At 45.5% G+C, this 18,170-nt stretch overlaps 1 protein-coding gene across 1 annotated transcript in view; it reads right to left on the bottom strand.

Moving 5' to 3' along the window:
• The window catches only part of pipox (pipecolic acid oxidase), a 14,834-nt gene extending 7,980 nt beyond the window's left edge, over window positions 1-6,854 (bottom strand). The window contains exons 1-4 of the mRNA XM_029773507.1: window positions 6,657-6,854; window positions 5,468-5,616; window positions 3,344-3,554; window positions 859-1,041 (exon numbers count right to left, since the gene is read on the bottom strand). Of these exons, the coding sequence (XP_029629367.1) occupies window positions 859-1,041; window positions 3,344-3,554; window positions 5,468-5,616; window positions 6,657-6,764 (651 nt within the window). The 5' untranslated portion in view covers window positions 6,765-6,854. The remainder of the gene's footprint in view (window positions 1-858; window positions 1,042-3,343; window positions 3,555-5,467; window positions 5,617-6,656) is intronic.
• Window positions 6,855-18,170: the final 11,316 nt, after the last annotated feature.

The raw sequence follows: 18,170 nt of genomic DNA, 5'->3' as shown, positions 1-18,170 counted from the left end.
GAGCGAGAGAGAGAGAGAGAGAGAGAGAGAGAGGAGAGAGAGAGAGAGAGAGAGAGGGAGAGAGAGAGGAGAGAGGAGAGGAGGAGGAGAGAGGAGAGAGAGAGAGAGCAGTATTTAAGGCAAGCTCATACCTCATACTTTCTCTATGTGCTCACTCAGGCATGGCTTCCACGGGCCCCTCTCGGTGTCCTGAATAATGCAATTCCAATACAAACTCCAATTCTCGACTTAAATAACGCCCAGTATTTTTTCATCACCTTTTCTTTTGGGTGGGTGATATATTGTGAGATTGCTTGGCTGGCTCCCTCCCTACCGCCCTGTGTAAAAGATAGTCTAGGAATGGGTTTGTTTAGTTTATTCCTCATAGTAGACCGAGTGTTCCGCCAGCACTGGGCTGCAGACTCTCCCTCTTGGTTTGCTGTGAACCAACCAGAGCTATGGCGAGTCATCGCCCCCTGCTTATAGTCTGGGGGAGAGAGGCCTATATTGAGGGAGGTTGGACTTGGAGTTGGACAAAATGTTGCCCTTATCTACTGACATTAATCATGTGATGGGGTATGGGTTTTATGGTTGCGTGCTGAACTCTGGAATAGAGCTTTAAATCCTTTCTGCTTTAAATCCTTTCTTAAATCTTGTGTTGTCAAATACATCCATAAAGCTCAATTGCAACTGCCTTATTGTCTATTTGTGTTTGAGTGCATAACATCTGTGACACTGCGGTTTGACCATATCAAAGATATGGAGCATATCATAGTATGCCTTGTGTGACAGTAGTGGACTGGATTCCACTGCAGTGCATTGGAGTGTGAGCTCATGTTAGAGGTAGTGAGTTGGCTGGTTCTACAATGAGTAGCCTACCTGCAGTGGTAGCTGAAGGCCTGTGTGGGACAGCAGGGTGTTGGCCCAGGGTCCAGCTGTGATCACCAAGCGCTTAGCTCTGTACACCCCACTGACTGTCGTCACGGTTACCACAGAGCCCGGTGTGATGTCAATCACCTTCTGTCCGTCCTTGATCACACCCCCCAGTTTCTGGAACTGTCCCTGGTGATGGAGAGAGAGAACGGTTACGGTTAGTGTAAGGTATGTTCAAAATGAGTGAGACCAAACTGACACAGAGGAACCTTTTAGTAACTGAAGTGGAATAGTATCAAGCAGGTAACATGTAAATAAACCAAACACAATGCAAGTGAAGTTTACAGTCCATATAAGCATCCCAGTCACAACAAATCCTGAGGTGAACTTCTCCTCCGTTGAGGGTTAATTAAAGTTTAACAGGAAGTGGAATGTGGATGTCTAGGCAGGTATAAGACAGACAACCAAGGGGCAGGGCAGCTGAAACCGTAATAAAGCAGTCTTAATATCTACTAGATTAGAGTGCAGGTAAGAGACTTGGATGCCTATGTAGAGCCTGAGAGATACAACCTATCTGCTGATTGTGATGAATTGGCTATAGAGCTCCGAGACAGGATCGTGTCGAGGCACAGATCTGGGGAAGATACCAAACATGTCTGTAGCATTAAATGTCCCCAAAATCACAGTGGCCTCCATCATTCTTACATGGAAGAAGTTTGGAATCACCAAGACTCTTCCTAGAGTTGGTAGTAGCTGGTAAGTTGTAGTAAGCTGTTAGTAGCCCATGTGCCTAACCCTAATAATTTGGTCCCTTTCCCCCTCATAATTTGGTGGTGCACATATAGCCTATAGCCTGTTTTAGAGAAATGTAATCATCGAATATTGTAAGAGCTTTCATTGTCTGCTTATATGCCCCCTTATTTATCCTACGGTTCTGACTTGGTGTACAGGGATAATATTGTAAGAACGGCCCATGTTATGAATTCTGTCGCTGTACATTTTGAAATTGCTTAACAGTTATATTGACTCCGTCTGTCCTAGCTCGCTCATTAATGTCTTCATCGAAATGACGTATTGCCTCTTATGCGCTCATTGTTCCCTTATGCCATAGTTTGCACATCTCAATTGTCAGTGGAAACCACATTTGTTATGTTTTTTTAAAAGGCAGTAAATGAGGCTGAATTAACTGTTTCGCTGCCAGACAAGGCTCCTCTGATAGCCGGGTGTAGTGGTGGTAAGGATTCACTCCATGGTGCTGAAAAGAAAGCTCTGCTGTTGGGACAGCTTTATGTAGGCCCTAACAGTTTGTGGATACCCTTTTTTAACGTTATAGTGCAATTTATGTATTGTTTAGTGTTGTGTTGTGTTGTGTCTGCTTTGCTGGCATGCATCAACAACAAAAAAACATTGAGTTTGCCCCACCAAGATTTACATGCTAAAATGACCACTGCCCGATTAGTGGAAAAACATATGTGCAAACTCTCAAAGACACAGACACCCCACCCCTTCATAAAACATCAATGAATCCCGATCGACGCGGGCAGATTGTGAGACAGAATGTTGATATTAGGTTATGAAACTAGACAGACAGAATGAGAATGAATGGTGGTAATCTTGGCGGCTGTAGACACGTCTATTATGACGACTGATGACAGGTTGTAATGTATGCTTTATGCTTGATCTGAACAACAGAGGACAAATCTGTTCAATCAATACAAGACAGGATAATTGTTCCGAGGTAGTAGTAAAATAATAAAGCATTTCACTTGGTGTTTTCAGGCTGTTTCTCTTCAGTGCTTTGTTTCTCCCTGCCAATGTCTGAATAAACTCAATTCAATGCTATAAAACGTTCCTATGTAGGTTGTTATCGTTAAAAAAAAATACTACTTTTGTCATTGTAGTATGTGTACCTAGGCATATGAATGAAATATGGTATATGAGAGCTATTTGTCATCGTTCAGTTCATATTTTCTTTGTCTATCTGTCTCCCTCACGCCGTATACAGTATTCCCAAATTGTGTGTACAAGCCATCATGTATTTCCTAAACACAATTACCTAGCTGCTAATAAACACTAATGAATGATCCTTACAGAGTCTGACACTCATTGGGGTAATGTAAAGGACAAACAGGACAGCACTAAAGGAAAGGGAAAGCTGTATTTATGGAGGTCTTCTCACACCCTAGAAGAGGCACTGAGACAATGAGGGTTAAAGGTACATGGCCAATCAATGAACTGCATCTGGTAATAATGACCTCCTCTAGGATGTAAACATAATCCAGAATGCCTTTTACAGCAATACATACCAAACCGTTTGCCACTTTTACCTGTACCGTTTTGAGTGTGCGGTCAGCGTACAGCATCTTACCTGTACCGTTTTGAGTGTGCGGTCAGCGTACAGCATCTTACCTGTACCGTTTTGAGTGTGCGGTCAGCGTACAGCATCTTACCTGTACCGTTTTGAGTGTGCGGTCAGCGTACAGCATCTTACCTGTACCGTTTTGAGTGTGCGGTCAGCGTACAGCACTCCGGCAGTGGTGTCCACCAGGGCTGCGTTTCCCTGGGACAGGTTAACATGGGGGATGTGTTGGCTGAACTCCTCCCTCGGCAGGATCACTATGGGAACCTTGTTCCTCTCCAGGGTGGACTTGAACACCTGGTAGTCCCCCTGCTCTGGACCCATCACTAGCAGACCTGTACGTCTGAGAGAGGAGGTCCTAATCATCATGTAGTGAATGTCCTGTTTTCATTTGTGGAAATAAATAAACTAAGATAAACTAAGGCCTACATTCAATCCGTATCGCGGAAGATCCGCACAATTAAAATGTAGAATCCAGATTCCGGGTTTACAGAGACTGAATTCACGGTAAACGTTACATATGTTGGCTCAACCGGAAATGACCTTTAAATTACAATTGCACTATAATGCGGGTCTTCCAGCGCTAAACTAAAATGATTGTGGTCCAGAGAACCATGCTCACATGATGAATAACCATGTTTGAGACCTGAAGACATGTGTTAGCCCCCCGAGCTAATGGCTTTTAGCTCAGCAGACTAACACAGTCTTGTGATACCACAGGAGGCTGCTAAGGGGAGGACGGCTCATAATAATGGCTGGAACGGCGCTAATGGAATGGCATTTGAAACCATTCTAACAATTCTGCTCCAGCCATTACTGTGAGCCCGTCCTCCCCAATTAAGGCGACAACCAACCTTCTGTGTGTGATACATAGAAGACCCTGGTGAAAACCCAGTCGTCACACTTCTAAGTGGTTTGAACCTTAACATCTACAACATCTACAACATACAGCATGTCTTGTCAATCAATCAACAGCTTACCTGTAAGTAGACTGTAAATTAGGTCACAGATGGCCTCTTACAATCTAATCTAATGAAGGCAATCTGATGAAACAACAGTTTGTAAACCGAGTACACTGAGAATAATGAATGTTGTAAAATCCTAGCCTGTGGTAAGTTATAGGATCTCAGAGTGAAAGGTTATAAAACACAGGGGGCCCTAATGCAGCAGTCTGGTTGATGGATGGATGCTGCCCTGCCCTATGAGAACAGTGCTTTCTAAAGGCTGCTCCAACATCTGTCAACCGACATGACGCATGAGCCAGCACCTGCTAACGGCCTTACCCATTCATCAGAGAATTTTAGGACTGGGTGTTTATGTGTGTGTGACTGTGTGTGTGTGTGTTTGTGTGTGCACATGTGTGTGAGAACGAAGGAGAGAGCGAAGCGTGAGTGCATGTAAGGTCCTAAACATGATGCATGCTTCCATGTCACCCATGTCACATGTGTGATGACTGAGTGACACTGGTTTGCTGGTTGCAATGTATGTGTGGCCAGACCACTATGGAGAATGGCCTGTAGTCAAAGGGCTTTTGGTTATCGTCCAACCCATCTCAAAGTCTATCCCCAGGGCTGAGAAATACAAATGCATATTGCTCAGAAAGATTCACGCATCCATAGCTTCAACATTTCTCATTGTGCTGCAGTTTTAGCCAGCCCAAGGGCACAGGTGGCCTTAGTGTGGGGACCGATCAGTCATCTGCCGTGGATGGCTGCTCCGAGGGAGGGAGATCTATAGCTACTGTGTGCTTGCCTTGGGAACATAACATGGGTGCGGTAGAAGACTGGTGATTGATCAATCAGTCATCTAACAGTATAATGATCAATTTGATATGCAGCTGACTGATACTGACAACCAAAATGGGTTTCAAACTAAGACAATGGTTCAGGGAAGCTTTAGGTGGGGAGGCAGAGGTTGAAGGCTCTGACTGTCTGGCTCTAACTTTGATCCTGCTGTAGTATTTACAAGAACAAACCCTCCTCGCTCTGGGAATGAGAATTGGGGTTTATTGAGATGAAAAATCCTTGTTCCACATTCAAAGGCAGGCAGGGAGCTGTCTGGGGCGATTCAGTGGCGTGCGAGGTAATGAGAAAGTCATCCATCTATAGCTCACTCAGATTGAGTTGCTGCTTGAACACTGATGAAACAGATTGAATGTGACAAATCTCAGTGTTCTGGTATAAAGCTTTCACAATGTTCTTCTAACGCTGCTTCCCCCTATTGAGACAGACCTTATACTTTTCTTAAGGTACTCACCTGTACAGCTTGACGTTGGCCTCTTTCTCCAGCTGAGACCAGAGCTGATAGCACTCCTCCATCATGTGGGTGTAGTAGTCCTCGTCATAGGCCTTGCGGATGATGCGTGTCTGGCCATGAGAGCTGCCACGAGAGTGTGGCAGAACAAACTGAGGAACAAGGCATTCAGAAACAGAGTTGGAGTTGCCACTGTCATATTCACAGGACCTTTTCCCCTAGCCTTTTGGGGCCCTAAGCAAAACTTTGTCATGGAGCATAGAGAAAACGTTGCTGTTTTAAAGCAAGTTTGCACAATCTTACACGTTATACTATGAGGTGGAGAGAAGATTTAGCAGTTTTATAAATCATGCAATTCTATTCATTTTGCCATGGGGTGGAGAGAAACTTTTGCAGTTTCACAGCAAATTTCCTGCAATTCTACACATTTTGCCATGTTCATATGATTTCTGAGTGAGTGACTAAGAAAATCAATGGGGGCCCCCTGGAGGTCAGGCCCCCTGGCTGTCAGTAATTCTAACATGATTACTATATTAGTGAGGGGTGGCAGGTAGCCTAGTAGTTAGAGCATTTGACGGTTGCTGGATCGAATCCTGGAGCTGAAATGGTACAAATCAGTCGTTCTGACCCTGAACAAGGAAGTTAACCCACTGTTCCCCGGTAGGCCGTCATTGTAAATACGAATTTGTTCTTAACTGACTTGCCTAGTTAAATAAAGGTTAAAATAAAAAATAGATAGGTGTCTAGACTAATTTACCAATCTAAAAAATGTTAGCTGACGTGGTCTGGTTTAGTGACTTGTCAGTGATTGACATAACAAGAGAAAAATCGCTTACACATAACATTTCGAAATTGCCGCATATTCACATGGAAGTTTGAAACATGCTGAAACTATACCTAGTCCAGTACAAATATGAAAATACAAAGAAAAACGTTATCACTTCTAAATAAATAATAACCCCGTCAAACATGCAATTATGCGATGTAGGCTCCGTTGGTAGACATGGCGATTCCCACGAGGGACCATCACAATGTATGCACTCACTACTGTAAATCACTTTGGATAAAAGCGTCAGCTAAATTACAAAACATGTTGACTACCAACAACTCGTTGCATTGGAGTTGACACCATATAAATTATTTTGTTGGTGGACACGTTGTAACTTGCCAAATCGCTTTATAAATTACAAACCTGTTCAAGTAGAAGTGTTTTCTTGTTATTTTTCGCAAGGTTATAGGCAGTGAAAGAGCCCTGAACCCCGGCTCCTATCACTATGCAGTCGTAGTCTTGGGAAGACATGTCTTGAGTCTGATGTAGCCTGTATTCACAGCGCACCGCGACTCCTAATTTGACCCGTGTTATGTTACTCCACTTTAGCCCCCTGGCCAAAGTTTCCGTTATGTAACAACGACTGACAGCATGCTCAAGTCTACACTACATTTGCGGCGTTCAGAACAACTGTGGACTCGAATAATACGAGGTTAAATCATGACTTCAGTAATCTTCAGGTCGGAAAGTCGGAGCTCTAGAAAGATTTGGAATTCCGAGTTGGATGACCATTCAGATCGATTTTTCCCAGTCGGAGCTCATTTTTTCCCGAGTTCCCAGTTGTTTTGAAAGCACTGAATTCTGAAGTCGGAGATGTCCGATTTCCCAGTTCTAAGTTCCCAGTTGTTTTGAACGCGGCAACTCTCCCCACAGCGTGCATGCTTAATATGGCCGTATTTAAATTACACATAAGATTACAGAATTAAAAGCTCTTGTTCTTATATGATCCACATTCAGAAGAAATGTTGCCGAAGAAATCAGCTGTAGGCCTACAAAACTGTTTCGTTGGTCAGTCCTCCATACAATTGCGGTGCGCTTGTGAACATGGAGAACCAAGCGGGTCTACGAATTCAAAATGATGTTATTTGACAAAAAACTAATATTTAAAATAAAATGAAAGCTCATCATTTCATACAATTTCCAATCTGTATAACTTCCAACAGCAAGAGGAAAACATGTTATACAACATTAGTAGAGATGTCAAGTTTGCAACCCCCTTGTCTTGAACATTTTGAGAGGGTCAGTCTTGTTGGCCAAATACATGGGAAATAGTGTATTCTCACTCATTTTAGATGGCAGCAAAGTCAAATATACCAAGGGTTAGTTAGCTCAGACAGAGCCATAGATAGCTAGGCCTATCTAAGATGATTCTCTGATTTGATTCTCTGGACGGTTCTAACTTAGAATTTGTGGACAACTACAAATACCTAGGTGTCTGGTTAGACTGTAAACTCTCCTTCCAGACTCACATCAATCATCTCCAATCCAAAGTGAAATCTAGAATTGGCTTCCTATTTCGCAACAAAGCATCCTTCACTCATGCTGCCAAACATACCCTCGTAAAACTGACCATCCTACCAATCCTCGACTTCGGCGATGTCATTTACAAAATAGCCTCCAATACCCTACTCAACAAGCTGGATGCAGTCTATCACAGTGCCATCCGTTTTGTCACCAAAGCCCCATATACAACCCACCACTGCGACCTGTATGCTCTCGTTGGCTGGCCTTCACTTCATCATCGTCGCCAAACACATTGGCTCCAGGTCATCTACAAGACCCTGCTAGGTAAAGTCCCCCCTTATCTCCGCTCACTGGTCACCATAGCAGCACCCACCTGTAGCACGCGCTCCAGCAGGTATATCTCTCTGGTCACCCCTAAAGCCAACTCCTCCTTTGGTCGTCTCTCCTTCCAGTTCTCAGCTGCCAATGATTGGAACGAACTACAAAAATCTCTAAAACTGGAAACACTTATCTCCCTCACTAGCTTTAAGCACCAGCTGTCAGAGCAGCTCACAGATCTCTGCACCTGTACATAGCCCATCTTTAATTGAGCCCAAACTACTACCTTTTCCCCTACTGTATTTATTTATTTTATTTATTTTGCTCCTTTGCACCATATTATTTATATTTTAACTTTTAACTTTCTTCAAACTACAAATCTACCATTCCAGTGTTTTTTCTTGCCATACTTTATTTACTTTGCCACCATGGCATTTTTTTTGCCTTTACCTCCATTATCTCACATCATTTGCTCACATTGTATATAGTCTTATTTTTTTCTACTGCATCATTGATTGTATGTTGTTTTACTCCATGTGTAACTCTGTGTTTTTGTATGTTGTCGAACTGCTTTGCTTTATCTTGGCCAGGTCGCAATTGTAAATGAGAACTTGTTCTCAACTTGCCTACCTGGTTAAATAAAGGTGAAATTAAAAAAAAAAAAAATTAAAATTAAAATGATTGATCCTGTTCCCGTTGCCATGGTTATACGAGGTCCCCCTTCCCAATTTGCTATGAGGACATCTCCATGCTCCAATTGTTCTTATGGTTACAATAATGGGACACCATTTATGGGTTAGTGTAAAAGTAAAGATATTATCTTCCAACTCAACCAACAACCAGGCACAAACAAATTGTGATCATGTATTTTTTCACTAGCTTACTTCATTTCCAGAATTCACAACTCTAGTTTTTTACATAGTCACATCCTGACCAAATTGGCATCCTAAAAAATAAGAACAACAAAATAACAACAGTGAAATGTGTTGTTTTACAGGGTCAGCCTTCTTTTTTTTTTACTTAACCTTTATTTAATTAGGCAAGTCAGTTAAGAACAAATTCTTATTTTCAATGACAGCCTACCCTAGCCAAACCCAGTTGTTGCTGGGCCAATTGTGCACTACACTATGGGACTCCCAATCACAGCTGGATGTGATAAAGCATGGATTTGAACCAGGGACTGTAGTGATGCCCCTTGCACTGAGATGTAGTGCCTTAGACTGCTGCGCCACTCAGGATCCCTAGTGGCATGGCACCCCTGAAGCAAATTAGGGTTTAGTGTTTTGCTCAAGGGCATATTGACAGATTGTTTACCATGTCAGCTCAGGTATTTAAACCAGCAACCTTTCGGTTACTAGTCCAACGCTCTAACCACTAGGCTACCTGCCACCTGCTATCTGAGAATCATATTTGCAACTGCACACAACCTTCCATTCTGCAGCTTAGAATTGGTCTGGCTGTGACATATATTGAGAGGACAGCACATTGATTTTCCTTCCTTCCCTCCCCCTCTCTCTCGCTCTCTCTCTCTCTCTCTCTCTCTCTCCCTCTCTCTCACTCCGTGGACAGACAACGCGTTTCTCTGAATGGCTCTCATTTGCAATCGATCAGCACACAGATAGCTCATCCCCATCGACCCCCAGACAGACAGACAGACAGACAGACAGACAGACAGACAGACAGACAGACAGACAGACAGACAGACAGACAGACAGACAGACAGACAGACAGACAGACAGGAGAATATAGGGACCATGGCACCGAGGTGAGGCACAATCTCCTTTAAAAACACACAACAGCACCCAGCACATTCTCCCCTGCAAACTCACACCCTGACACTTTTGACCAAAAGTATCTTCTTTTCAACACACTTTTTGAGACGAAGAGTGTCATTTCAAAGATACTAATCTCAATCTCCTACACTGTGACATGATAAGACCTGATGAAACTGATATCGAGACCCTCTCATTTTTAAGCACATGAAGTAGTTAACCTACTGGTAATGAAATAGTCAGGAACTCGGTCATGATTTGGATGGAATTAGAGCTATTGAGGGTGTTAGTAGCCTGTTATTACCATATATCTGCAACCCACCATAGCTGTGGGTCTGTGTGTAACGGGTGGTTGGGGATGTGGGTGGAGGAGGGTGGAGGGCTGACCATAGTGGTGGCTCTGTGTGTAACGGGTGGTTGGGGATGTGGGTGGAGGAGGGTGGAGGGCTGACCATAGCTGTGGGTCTGTGTGTAACGGGTGGTTGGGGATGTGGGTGGAGTGGGGTGGAGGGCTGACCATAGCTGTGGGTCTGTGTGTAACGGGTGGTTGGGGATGTGGGTGGAGGTGGGTGGAGGGCTGACCATAGCTGTGGGTCTGTGTGTAACGGGTGGTTGGGGATGCGGGTGGAGGAGGGTGGAGGGCTGACCATAGCGGTGGCTCTGTGTGTAACAGGGTTATGGTCTGTGGCGTGGACAGTGGGCAGGACAGCAGGCTGAGCAGATGGGTCCTGTGGTACATCAGGCCTGCAGAGGGTCAACTGGTCACGCCCCACTGTTCTGCCCTGTCATGCACAGCTGAAGGGTGAGCCCCCCCACAGACTCTGGGCTGCCATATCACACCTAATTAACCAGGCAGAGAGCACATCCTTCCTCTTTATGTCTGTCACACCCCCACTGGATTGTTGCTAGAATGATTAAAAGAATGACTAAAAATCTTTCATGTTTTCTGATGACATGACAGTATATTTAGGCAGACTAGGTTTTCATTAGCCATCTGCATTTAACCCTATTTACACTCTAATCCTTTAACCATATGGTGAATGTACAATTCCAGATGACCTGTGTCTGCTATTATTTCATGTTGAGGCATGTGTGTCCTGATCATGTGTCCATCGCCTGCTCATAGTGGCATCGCTGGTGGTCATGATTGTTCCCAGCCAGGCCTTATTCCCCAGCCAGAGACCAGCTAGACTGCTGAACTCTGTGGAGAGATGAAATGAGACATTGTGTTGTTTACGACTGGAAAGCCTTATTGGGACACTGAAATCACCATCTGCCGGCAGTGAAAGTTTACTCCCTGCGAGCGCATGGCAGAAGAGTGCCGCTGAGACACCAGCGAAACACCCCTGCTGTAATATGATGAACGGCATTTACCTCTTTACTTTGTAAAGTCTGCTCCCCTTTCTGCTCTGCCTGCAGCTAGCAGCATATAAAGCTGCAGTGTCAGGACATTCTAGGGAACATTACCATGTCTCAACATCAGGAACTGTTTGAATGGATAAGAATGATGTTGTTGCAGAAGTTTTAGTGACTCAAGGGAAAAAGATTTGCATTCAACATTTCTTTGATGTTGGGAACTATTCTATTACGTAAGCTCTGTTTACATTTTCCACTTAGAAGTTTCCAGAGAAAATGTTCAGGTAGGCCTTTTGCGACCTTTACAGTTTAGACAAAAAATATCAGTGCTTGGTAGATTTTGGTGCTAGGTCTAAATGTTTAATGTATGGCTAATGTCATGCTTCTAGACTTCTCCTCATTTTCGCTCTTTGGTCACCTGGATAGATTGTCACCCAGAAAACAAGATGTAGTACAGCTCCATATTGGAAAAGGTCAAGCTTGAAAATAAGATTCCGCACAAGCCAGAACCTTTTAGTACCATTCTAGTGCTATTTACCTGCCATTTACGGCCAGCTATTTATACCAAGTCATGTTTAAATATAAAGTACCTGGTGTAAATATTCATGATTGCCCATGCCATTACACGAGGAGGCTCAGGTCTGTCTAATGAATAACTGAAGTCCATGAATAATAAATAGTTTGCGCTTACCCCCCTCTGCCTCACAGACTGAGTATCTTTCAGCTGGGAGCTGTGCCAGTAGAGGTAAGAGAATATAAACACAAAACTGGGGTCTTATAGGCTATGTGATGGTGCACCATAAGAGCAAATGTTTTACATTTCTCCCAGAATAAATCTGTTCTGTTTGACCCAAATCATTCCCCCTTCCCCCTACAGTATGTCTCCGTTGGGCTAATGATTCCACTGGATTGCTCCTCTCCTCTGTACATGGATGGGTTTAGGATTAGATGGCGGAGGTTCCGTCTCTACATGGCTCTATTTCTGACAATTTAATGGCTGGTCTTTGATGCACATATAGTGAGGGAGGGAGAACGGGATTACCTTCACTTCTGGAGTGCACTCTTGGATAAGTGGTAATATTTGTGTGTGTGTGTGTGTGTGTGTGTGTGTGTGTGTGTGTGTGTGTGTGTGTGTGTGTGTGTGCGTGCGCATGCGCGTGCATGTGTGTTTGTGTGCGCGTGGGTATGTGTGTGTGCGTGTGCGTGCGCATGCGCGTGCATGTGTGTTTGTGTGCGCGTGGGTATGTAAGTTTCCGTGTGTGTGTGCGCGCATGCATGTGTGTGTTTATGCGTGTGCGTGTGGGTGCATTTATGAGTCCACATGTTAATGTGTAACCTTGCATTTATAAAACCAGTGATCTGCCATATACAGTTGTAGTCAGAAGTTTACATACACTTAGGTTGGAGTCATTAAAACACATTTTTCAACCACTCCATAAATGTCTTGTTAACAAACTATAGGTTTGGCAAGTCGGTTAGGACATCTACTTTGTGCATGACACAAGTCATTTTTCCAACAATTGTTTACAGACAGATTATTTCACTTATAATTCACTGTATCACAATTCCAGTGGGTCAGAAGTTGACATACACTAAGTTGACTGTGCCTTTAAACAGCTTGGAAAATTCCAGAAAAGGATGTCATGGCTTTAGAAGCTTCTGATAGGCTAATTGACATAATTTGAGTCAATTGGGGGCGTACCTGTGGATGTATTTCAAGGCCTACCTTCAAACTCAGAGCCTCTTTGCTTGACATCATGGGAAAATCTGAAGAAATCAGCCAAGACCTCAGAAAAAAAAATTGTAGACCTCCACAAGTCTGGTTCATCCTTGGGAGCAATTTCCAAATGCCTGAAGGTACCACGTTCATCTGTACAAACAATAGTACACAAGTATAAACACCATGGGACCACGCAGCCATCATACCGCTCAGGAAGGAGACACGTTCTGTCTCCTAGAGATGAACGTACTTTGGTGCGAAAAGTGAAAATCAATCCCAGAACAACAGCAAAGGACCTTGTGAAGATGCTGGAGGAAACAGGTACAAAAGTATCTATATCCACAGTAAAATGAGTCCTATATCGACATAACCTGAAAGGCCGCTTAGCAAGGAAGAAGCCACTGCTCCAAAACCGCCATAAAAAGCCAGACTACGGTTTGCAACTGCACATGGGGACAAAGATTGTACTTTTTGGAGAAATGTCCTCTGGTCTGATGAAACAAAAATAGAACTGTTTGAAGGAAAAAGAGGGAGGCTTGCAAGCCGAAGGACACCATCCCAACCGTGAAGCACGGGGGTGGCAGCATCATCCTGTGGGGGTGCTTTGCTGCAGGAGGGACTGGTGCACTTCACAAAATAGATGGCATCATGAGGGAGGAAAATGATGTGTATATATTGAAGCAACATCTCAAGACATCCGTCAGGAGGTTAAAGCTTGGTCGCAAATGGGTCTTCCAAATGGACAATGACCCAAAGCATACTTCCAAAGTTGTGGCAAAATGGCTTAAGGACAACAAAGTCAAGGTATTGGAGTGACCATCACAAAGCCCTGACCTCAACCCTATAGAAAATGTGTGGGCAGAACTGAAAAAGCGTGTGCCAGCAAGGAGGCCTACAAACCTGACTCAGTTACACCAGCTCTGTCAGGAGGAATGGGCCAAAATTCACCCAACTTCTTGTGGGAAGCTTGTGGAAGGCTACTCAAAATGTTTGACCCAAGTTAAACAATTTAAAGGCAATGCTACCAAATACTAATTGAGTGTATGTAAACTTCTGAACCACTTGGAATGTGATGAAAGAAATAAAAGCTGAAATAAATCATTCTCTCGACTATTATTCTGACATTTCACATTCTTAAAATAAAGTGGTGATCCTAACTGACAGGGAATTTTTACTAGGACTAAATGTCAGGAATTGTGAAAAACTGAGTTTAAATGTATTTTGCTAAGGTGTATGTAAACGTCCGACTTCAACTGTAGCTATTTGGTGGAATATGTTGTTTGCAAATATTTGGAATATTTATTAAGCCAGGCGTTTCAACTCTCCATTTATGACATTTCTTCCAGGAATAGTGCACACGCCATCATTAAATAACACATCTGTGGGTAGCCTGTGTCTCAACGTGGAAGGTAGGGACAGCTGTCGATATCTCTCCCTCTGGAGCTGCCAGACAAGCATAGATTCACTAATGAAAAACACAGGGGGACCAAGGGTAGAATCAACCTACAAAAGGATTGTTTTATATTTAGTATCTTACATAGGTAACTTCTACTGTTCAATGGAATTTGGTGTTAAGAATGCTAAGACTATGTTCATGTTACACACATTGTATTGAAATCCATCCATTTTGTACAACCTTAAATCTCATAGAAAGTTACATAATAACACTTGTTATAGTGAATGCCTGTGAGCTGCTGCTTCATGTAGGTCTACATCTGTAGTGGACTTGATCTGGTCACTGGGACCACTTAAAAGTCCTCTTGAACACTGTTCTCCAAAATGAGTGAAGCTGTACTCAAAGTGACCTCTCCGTGTCGTGGTTTTGCCCCCAGGCTGTGTCCAAGACAGTACAGATGAACTTTGCCCTTTAGCTTTTATATGGAGATGAGGAATGTCAGTGCAGATCAGATTTGCTGTAGGCTCTGCAGCGCACAGTGACAATAAAACTGCTGGTCTGAGAAAGCAGGAAGATGTGAAGATGTGTAGAGCAATGAGTCTGTTGACAACTGTCAGAACTTTACCTGGTAGAGTGCCCTATGCCTTGACAAGATGTGCAGCAGTTTGTGCATCATTTTAAGGAAGTCATATTATATGATGTGTTATGCTGTTTGAAACACCAGTCAGCTAAAGCAGAGGGTTATGTTTGATTTTTTCATCACATAATAGTGAGACTTTTTTGGCATCTGGGATGCTTTCAGTTCAAGGAGATTACCGGCTCACCTGAAGAGATTGTCAAAACTGGTGGGCATGCAAAATAAAACGCAACATGAGTTTTGAGCACAGAAGTTGCAAGTTCAGTGGTTTTCATCCTCTCCCAACTAATTCAAAAAAGTATTCTACTTTTTTTGTTGAACCAGTCAGAATACACAGAAGTGCCATGTGAAACAATTATTCTTTGGGAAAGGTGTCGCCATGGTGCAAGGCTCTCCATTCCCCAAGCTAAATGTTTTCTGCTTCCTCTTGCATTTATCTGGGAGACCAAGCACACGGACGTCGGCATAACAAATATCTGGCCAGCGGAGATGAATGTATCCCTGGGGAAGGAGGGAGGAGGTGGGGGTGGTGGAGAAGAATGTATCCCTGGGGAAGGAGGGAGGAGGTGGGGGTGGTGGAGAAGAATGTATCCCTGGGGAAGGAGGGAGGAGGTGAGGGTGGTGGAGAAGAATGTATCTCTGGGGAAGGAGGGAGGAGGTGGGGGTGGTGGAGATGAATGTATCCCTGGGGAAGGAGGGAGGAGGTGGGGGTGGTGGAGAAGAATGTATCCCTGGGGAAGGAGGGAGGAGGTGGGGGTGGTGGAGATGAATGTATCCCTGGGGAAGGAGGGAGGAGATGGGGGTGGTGGAGAAGAATGTATCCCTGGGGAAGGAGGGAGGAGGTGAAGGTGGTGGAGAAGAATGTATCCCTGGGGAAGGAGGGAGGAGGTGGGGGTGGTGGAGAAGAATGTATCCCTGGGGAAGGAGGGAGGAGGTGGGGGTGGTGGAGAAGAATGTATCCCTGGGGAAGGAGGGAGGAGGTGAGGGTGGTGGAGAAGAATGTATCCCTGGGGAAGGAGGGAGGAGGTGAGGGTGGTGGAGATGAATGTATCCCTGGGGAAGGAGGGAGGAGGTGGGGGTGGTGGAGAAGAATGTATCTCTGGGGAAGGAGGGAGGAGGTGGGGGTGGTGGAGATGAATGTATCCCTGGGGAAGGAGGGAGGAGGTGGGGGTGGTGGAGAAGAATGTATCCCTGGGGAAGGAGGGAGGAGGTGGGGGTGGTGGAGAAGAATGTATCCCTGGGGAAGGAGGGAGGAGGTGAGGGTGGTGGAGAAGAATGTATCCCTGGGGAAGGAGGGAGGAGGTGGGGGTGGTGGAGAAGAATGTATCCCTGGGGAAGGAGGGAGGAGATGGGGGTGGTGGAGAAGAATGTATCCCTGGGGAAGGAGGGAGGAGGTGAGGGTGGTGGAGAAGAATGTATCCCTGGGGAAGGAGGGAGGAGGTGGGGGTGGTGGAGAAGAATGTGTCCCCAGAGAAGGAGGGTGGCGGTTTAGTTTAGTTTATGAGGATCCCCATTAGCTACTGCACATGCAGCAGCTACACTTCCTGGGGTCCGCATAAAACATACAAATGCATGACAAACTACAGAACAGTAACAGAAAAGAACAACATAAAATATTACATTACATTCAAAATAAAACATGTAATAATCCAAGTAATACTGGCACCAAATGGTGGGGGAGGTGGAGATGAATGTGTCCCTGGGGAAGGAGGGTGGAGGTGGGGGTGGTGGAGAGGAATGTGTCCCGGGGAAGGAGGGAGGAGGTGGGGGTGGTGGAGAAGAATGTATCCCTGGGGAAGGAGGGAGGAGGTGAGGGTGGTGGAGAAGAATGTATCCCTGGGGAAGGAGGGTGGAGGTGGGGGTGGTGGAGAGGAATGTGTCCCGGGGAAGGAGGGAGGAGGTGGGGGTGGTGGAGAAGAATGTATCCCTGGGGAAGGAGGGAGGAGATGGGGGTGGTGGAGAGGAATGTGTCCCGGGGAAGGAGGGAGGAGGTGGGGGTGGTGGAGAAGAATGTATCCCTGGTGAAGGAGGGAGGAGGTGGGGGTGGTGGAGAAGAATGTATCCCTGGGGAAGGAGGGAGGAGATGGGGGTGGTGGAGAGGAATGTGTCCCGGGGAAGGAGGGAGGAGGTGAGGGTGGTGGAGAAGAATGTATCCCTGGGGAAGGAGGGAGGAGGTGGGGGTGGTGGAGAAGAATGTATCCCTGGGGAAGGAGGGAGGAGATGGGGGTGGTGGAGAGGAATGTGTCCCGGGGAAGGAGGGAGGAGGTGGGGGTGGTGGAGAAGAATGTATCCCTGGGGAAGGAGGGAGGAGGTGAGGGTGGTGGAGAAGAATGTATCTCTGGGGAAGGAGGGAGGAGGTGAGGGTGGTGGAGAAGAATGTATCCCTGGGGAAGGAGGGAGGAGGTGAGGGTGGTGGAGAAGAATGTATCCCCAGAGAAGGAGGGTGGCGGTTTAGTTTAGTTTATGAGGATCCCCATTAGCTACTGCACATGCAGCAGCTACTCTTCCTGGGGTCCGCATAAAACATACAAATGCATGACAAACTACAGAACAGTAACAGAAAAGAACAACATAAAATATTACATTACATTCAAAATAAAACATGTAATAATCCAAGTAATACTGGCACTAAATGGTGGGGGTGGTGGAGATGAATGTGTCCCCGGGGAAGGAGGGAGGAGATGGGGGTGGTGGAGAGGAATGTGTCCCGGGGAAGGAGGGAGGAGGTGGGGGTGGTGGAGAAGAATGTATCCCTGGGGAAGGAGGGAGGAGATGGGGGTGGTGGAGAGGAATGTGTCCCGGGGAAGGAGGGAGGAGGTGGGGGTGGTGGAGAAGAATGTATCCCTGGGGAAGGAGGGAGGAGATGGGGGTGGTGGAGAAGAATGTGTCCCTGGGGAAGGAGGGAGGAGATGGGGGTGGTGGAGAAGAATGTATCCCTGGGGAAGGAGGGAGGAGGTGGGGGTGGTGGAGAAGAATGTATCCCTGGGGAAGGAGGGAGGAGATGGGGGTGGTGGAGAGGAATGTGTCCCGGGGAAGGAGGGAGGAGATGGGGGTGGTGGAGAAGAATGTATCCCTGGGGAAGGAGGGAGGAGGTGGGGGTGGTGGAGAAGAATGTATCCCTGGGGAAGGAGGGAGGAGATGGGGGTGGTGGAGAGGAATGTGTCCCGGGGAAGGAGGGAGGAGGTGGGGGTGGTGGAGAAGAATGTATCCCTGG

Source organism: Salmo trutta, chromosome 13, assembly GCF_901001165.1.
Source record: "Salmo trutta chromosome 13, fSalTru1.1, whole genome shotgun sequence".
In the NCBI taxonomy this organism is placed as follows: Eukaryota; Metazoa; Chordata; class Actinopteri; order Salmoniformes; family Salmonidae; genus Salmo; species Salmo trutta.
Note: the sequence above shows the minus strand (reverse complement) of the source record. Positions and strands in the feature narration are given on the sequence as shown.